This window comes from Barbus barbus (genome assembly GCF_936440315.1).
Source record: "Barbus barbus genome assembly, chromosome: 16".
NCBI lineage: Eukaryota > Metazoa > Chordata > Actinopteri > Cypriniformes > Cyprinidae > Barbus > Barbus barbus.
In genome coordinates, this window is record NC_136744.1 from 11,740,354 (window position 1) to 11,746,841 (window position 6,488).

General features: G+C 36.9%; 1 protein-coding gene across 3 annotated transcripts; it reads right to left on the reverse strand.

Annotated features, from left to right (window-relative positions):
- Positions 1-223: 223 nt before the first annotated feature.
- On the reverse strand, positions 224-5,968 carry LOC306882882 (eukaryotic translation initiation factor 4E-1A-like). 3 transcript variants are annotated; one of them, XM_079437870.1, is made up of 7 exons: positions 5,808-5,968; positions 4,911-4,990; positions 4,699-4,794; positions 4,535-4,598; positions 3,367-3,480; positions 3,120-3,259; positions 224-3,028 (listed from the first exon to the last, which is right to left on the reverse strand). In XM_079437870.1, the coding sequence occupies exons 1-7, from the start codon at positions 5,823-5,825 to the stop codon at positions 2,914-2,916; spliced, it is 627 nt and encodes a 208-aa protein (XP_079293996.1). In that variant the 5' UTR covers positions 5,826-5,968; the 3' UTR covers positions 224-2,913. The 3 variants fall into 3 exon arrangements, with proteins under 3 accessions (XP_079293996.1, XP_079293995.1, XP_079293994.1); XM_079437869.1 differs by having other exon boundaries at positions 1,540-3,028; positions 4,911-5,014; XM_079437868.1 differs by having other exon boundaries at positions 1,557-3,028; positions 4,911-5,026.
- Between the last annotated feature and the right edge of the window lie 520 nt (positions 5,969-6,488).

Here is a 6,488-nt window from a genome sequence, read left to right on the forward strand (position 1 = left end):
CGCAACTCATTTCACGAAGAATATGATGCATGAGAAGAAAGTTCAACACTATTCAGCAATAACAAAAATTAAACAAATGTGTCATTTCTGCTTGGTATGGTTGAATTGGATCATCGAAGATCAGTAGCAAAGACATTGATTAATTTAATGGGATTAAATACATAAATTATATTTGTCTTGTTTAACATTTAATTATAGCAGATTTGTATAATATTCTGAGTTTGCATTTGACTGTTTTTATTCATTTTGAGAATACTGAATCTGTTTTTGTGCAGGTGAGATGAGTAAATACATGTTCATATATCAAGTCATATTAAGAATTACAGTAAGCAACATGTTCACACAGCAAATGCAACGCCTCTGCACTTACTCCCGATTTCTCTCAACATGGCCGCGCGAGAGCTGTCAGTCAAGACATGGGAAAAAGCAACTGGCGTTACTTATTACTTAAGATATTTCCTTTAAATTCTAAATGCAAGGGTGAATTTAATTGATCATAAGTGACAGTAAAGACATTTCTAATGTTATAAAAAGATTTCTATTTCATATAAATGCTATTCTGTTAAACTTTTTCAAAGCACCCTGAAAAAAGGTATCATGATTTGATACGATGAAAAAATGCAACACCACTTATTTCTACACTGTTAATAAGAAATGTTTTTAAGCACCAAATACATTAAAAATATATTTTAAACTGCGATAGTTCATGTTTTTACTGTATTTTTGATCAAATAAATGCACCCTGGGTGAGCATTAGATACGTCCTTTTCAAAATCTTATAGGGGGAAAAAAGCACAGAACCATAAAAATGCCTGTATTGATCACCTGTCCTTGAGATAAATAGAAAATCTCAGTTTGAACACTGGTTTGATTCTGAACAAAGTCCTCTGGAATAAATCATTATTTATTTTCTTTTTATGTGCTTGCAGTAACCCTTCGACCTTGCTCTAGCAGCCAGTATCAGGCGACATTCTGGTGCGATATCAGTATACTGCATGATACTTTTAACTTATTCTGAGCTCTATTAATTTAGTTAAATAGATACCAATATTGGATTTAGAAAATAATGTGGCTGTGTGAGCACAATCAATTTTTGCCCTGACACTAGACTGAGTAGTGATGCAAACCTCCATTCAGAGACACTGCAAACAAAGAGCTTTACGTCTCTAAAAATAAACACTCAATGGTGACTCGCTTATTGAATGTGAGTTTTCAAATCTAAATCTTATATTTCTTAAAATGTGTCAAGTTCAGAAAAAACAAAAAATAGATTTCATCACTAAGGATGGAGTGAGCTACAAAAAGTTTGAAAGTTGAGTATTTTTAAAATTGTGGATAAACTTCTGATTCCACCTGAAAAATGCAGATACATTAGCTTTATTAATAACCATATGTTTTTCTGCTTCTCCTCCTCAGTCGAGATATGTATGCTACCTCTTTGATCTACAATGGTGAGATTTTATGTTCTGAATAATTAATTGCCCATTAACATCCTGCAACACTGTGGTGATGAATACAGAGATGCCTTTTCCCCTTTTCAGTGAAATAAATTGAATCAACATAAATCTATTTTATTTTCAGGGCCTATTTGATAATGCTGCTATCTTAATAAAGAGCCAACTCAAGCCAATGACCTCCAGACAAGCACAATTCATCTGTTACAGCACTGCAAAACAAATCCCACAGTTTACTATTCTAACAAGGAATGTAAACTTATGCATCAAAAATTCACAATATAAAAACACTTATCTTGAATTGCAAACCCCCAAATTTAATCAAGTTAATGCTTAAAGACGTAAGGCAGCTCTATGAAGATTAGCTTGATTACATTCACTCAATGGCCAGATACCATCTCAATGAATTGTTGACGATTAAACTGAATAAATTAAAATGTTTATGTTCATTAGGCACTGAAGCAGCAAAGCTGCTGGATAAAAGAACACAGACATTTCCTTTCCATTGCCATTAAATAAATTGACAATTTCTTCCAAAAAAAACAAAACAATATTAAATACTTTACAAACTCTGAACAAGACTTGCCAGGGGTAAACACTGAATGGGACTTCATTATGCGCATGTTCATTTTTTTTTCACAGGGTGAAAACTGTGTAGTAATGTGTGAATGTTTGGTGGGTTAAAGTGAGAACATGTGTAGCGTAGCATGATGTAGAAGTAATACTTAAAATGTGTGTGAATGTAACAAGCAGCAGGGGTACTATTATTTTTGTCTGTGCTGTAAACCTCATTGGTTGTGCAAGTTGAAGTCCAGGAGTGTGTTTGTGAAGGGCTTTTGGGTGCAAGTGTACTTGCAGGGGGGTTTCATGGCAGTTCAGTCCAGTCTGTTTTTTGTTGCTTTGGTTTTAAGAGGCGGAGAGAGAGAGAGAGAGAGAGAGAGAGAGAGAGAGAGTGTGAGAGTGAGAGAGAGAGTGAGTGAGAGAGAGAGAGTGTGTGAGAGTGAGAGAGAGAGCGAGAGTGTGAGAGAGAGATAGTGTGTGAGAGTGAGAGAGAGTGAGAAAGAGAGTGTGTGTGTGTGTGTGTGTGTGTGTGTGTGTGTGTGTGTGTGTGTGTGTGTGTGTGTGTGTGTGTGTGTGTGAGAGAGAGAGAGTGAGAGTGAGAGAGAGAGAGTGAGAGTGAGAGAGTGAGAGAGAGAGCGAGAGTGAGAGAGAGATAGTGTGTGAGAGTGAGAGAGAGTGTGAGAAAGAGCGCGAGAGAGAGAGTGTGAGAGAGAGATAGTGTGTGAGAGTGAGAGAGAGTGAGAAAGAGAGTGTGTGTGTGTGTGTGTGTGTGTGTGTGTGTGAGAGAGAGAGTGAGAGTGAGAGAGAGAGAGTGAGAGTGAGAGAGTGAGAGTGAGAGAGAGAAGAAGAAGAGAGAAAGAGAAAGAGAGAAAGAGAAGATTCAGGCCCTTGAAGATATTCAGACCACAAACTTGTTCTTAGTGGTGGAGCCACTCTTAGTGGCCGTGTCAGCATGAGACTGGTAACCAATGATCATATTCATAGGGATGCCTAATCGTTCCTTGTACACCCTCCTGCCAAACAAACACAATAACACATTGTACCCAGCTATGTAACCAGAGTATGTTTTCATTTACATATAGCATGAATGCATGAGAGTCTCACCCTATGTGCGTTACAGCCTCTCTGTTCTCGTAGTCATTTGTCCAGACGGCGATTTTATCTCCTTTTGTTCGGATGTTGACTACAGCCCCGCATACATCATCGCTGTGGTCGTCAAAGGCCTCACCGATGAGGCACAGCAGCTGTAGGTATGACACAGGTGCATGTTAGACAGTCAGGGCTACAGAAGTACATGAATTACTTGTGTGTATGTTGAGGGGGCGTTCAGTGACTAACTCAGAACTCTTACAGTTTCCAACCAAAAGCGGTCCAGGTCATACTTCCTCTGCTGCTTGTTGAGAGTGATGAGCCAGCGGCCTCCTCTTTTATTCCTCTCATCCTCCCACATAGGCTCAATACCATCCTGCAACAAAGCAAAGTCCACAGTAATCTCGTAGAATCTCGTACACTACCTCTAAAATCAGCAAGCAACAGTAAACAAGCAAAAATAAACTACCAAAAAAGAAGCAGAAATACACGTTGTTTCGAATGAAATTTATTTGAAAAAAAATCTGAATTAATACACAATATAAATGATATTAAATAAGTAACATTAACTTGACGCCATGAACTTCATGACATTTTTTTTTATTGTTTATTTCCTGTAGCTCAAACAGTAAAGCATGCCACAAGCATAGCCAATTTCATGAGTTCAAATCCTTGTGAAAGAACTGATGTAAGATTTGTAAAAGAGACATGCATAGAGCATGCATATGTTCATTTGTCTCTTCTATGAGTTATCTGGCAACATTTCACCATATTTGTGGATCATTTCTGTAAATTAGTACTAACAAACATATTGACATACATTAGAAAAGAGCAACAGCTTATCTGATAATATGGCAAACTGCAACAGATGCTTCAGTATGATTGGTCAGTAATGTTTTTGTGCAGGTTTGCTCAGGGTCAATTTGTTCTTGAAGTCATGGTATTGTGTGTTTATTGGGTAAAATCTCAGAGTTTTAATGATGATGATGATGATGATGACTGAATTTTCCATTTTCAGAATCAGAATGAGCTTTATTGCCCAGTATGTTTGCACATACAAGGAATTTGTTTTAGTGACAGAAGCTCCACAGTGTGACAGAATGACAGCAACAGGACAGAACACAGATAATTAAAATAATAATAATAATAAAAAAATGTAAATAAAATAATGTACAAATATACAAAAATGGCCAATGTGCCAAATAGCACAAACACAATATACAAAATAGACAATTCGATATGTACAGGTATGTTAGGTGCAAATTTGAAATGTAATAAGTATGTGCGCAAAATAAAAAGTATGATAGTGTTGTGTTTCATGTTTATTGTTAAGAGTTCAAGTGTTCATGAGATGAACACTTTTTCATGTGAACTATTTGGGTGAACCCTTTAAATACATAAAAATGGCAGCAGTTATGATGAAAACCTACCTTGAAAAGTGAGTAGTCACATCCTGATATCAGATTACTGGAGAGCTGAATGTGGTTATAAAGTCTATAAAAAAGAGGTTCATAAAATCAATTAGACTAGTCAATTAATTTGGGGGAAAACTGTTTTAATATGCATATCTCTTGGAAAACAAAATCAATCTTACGCCCAGAAATCCTCTACAGTGTCAAATTTGGAGATCAGTCTAAGATTGGCCTGCCATGTTTTGCTCTTGTCATTTTTGAAGAACCATAAAGACCATCTTTAAGATAAAAATAAAAATAAAGATGTTATCTAAAGAACTACATTTAGAAGCTAGCACATTATTTGAAAACAAGTGCATTCATCCCTAAAATCAGGTGCATTCATTCACTCGACCTGTTCTGTAGGGGGTGTTTGATGTAGCTCTCAGGGCTGACAATCTCCTGATTGGTCTCTTCTGAGTTCTCCTCTTCACTCTTACAAGAAATTGAGTTTAATTCCTGCACAGGAACCTTTAAAAGATTAGTTTAAACCCAATACATTAAAGTTCACATCACAGCAGCCAGTACACACGTACACACACACACACACACACAGTGCAGTCAGAAGAGAAAGACTGGATGTCCCTTTATTGTACTTATTTATTTAAGCATCCAGAATAGAACTAATTCAACAGCTGGGACCAGTGCAATACCTGTATCTGATGTAAGACTAAGACTGTTAGTTTTGCTTAACTTGAACCTAACATGAGCTTTGTGTGAGAGCTCCGAGTCATTCATTATTATGAGAGCGAGGGTCTTTCATCTGAGCAGTTTTAAAAATGTAGATACAAATTTATACACTTAAAATTAATTTAACATGTCAATCTTAAACTTAATCGCAGATTGTAACAGCTGTGAATAAACTATATTTTGGCACAGCTTTCATAGCTTGATCCAGCATGGTGTCGTTACAATTCACTTCACTTGTTTTGACAGCTGTGCTGTGATGGGGACGCCTTGTTCCAGAAAGAAAATTAAGCAAGATAAAAAAAAGTGTGACTGAATGCATATAGGGTAGTGGTGACGAACAGACATCTGGAAAAGTAATTAGACTTGTCAACTTTCAGCCAAACTGTTCAGCCACCCCCATTCAAACAAGCCGAAAAACTTTTTCAAAGTTCACAGAGGACGACATTTAAACGTAATTTTCGTCTAAAAAGAAGTATAAACGTATTGTTAGGGGCAGGTAGATTGTAGCGTAGCGCTGAAGGACTGGAAAATATCAAATAATCTCTGAAGTTTATGGACTCACCGGCTCCGCCGTCGCCATTTTACGTGAGTCGTTCACAGGCCTAGTGAGGGACGTCACGCTTCACTGCAGTGCTGCGCTCTGATTGGCTGACGCAGTGCTGAGAGCGAATCACAAGCTGTGTCTCAACCTTACAGCGAGACGCCCACCAGAGAAGATTCGAACACTGTTTAGCTGTGAACGATGCGTAAATGAATCATTCTTTTGAATCGGATCTTAATAATGAACAACAACCAGTTCACAGTAACGAATCACAGTTCTCAAATCACCGGCTTTATTATAATAAATAATAAAACCCAGATAATTCATTTTAGTACTGTTTAATGTAAATGCAAATTATATTTATGTTTTTTATGAGCTAAACCAGGGATGCCATAAAGTCAACTGAATAAAATTATTATAAACATAAACAGTAATAAACAGACATAAGTAACGATATGTGAATTTACTCGAGCGTTTTGAGCATGACAGACCGAAATGTGATTACTTCAGACAATGAGGGCAGCTAAATTGTTTTTGACCGGTTCGTTTAAATGAACGGTTCAAAAGAACCGATTCGCGGAAATGATGCCCCAAATGTTGTCTGCGTAGGTGGCTCGTTAGCTTTTGACACACAGCCGAGCGCTTCAATAACTATACATTTCCAGTGCATATTTATAAATTAATAATTATACTATGAAACAG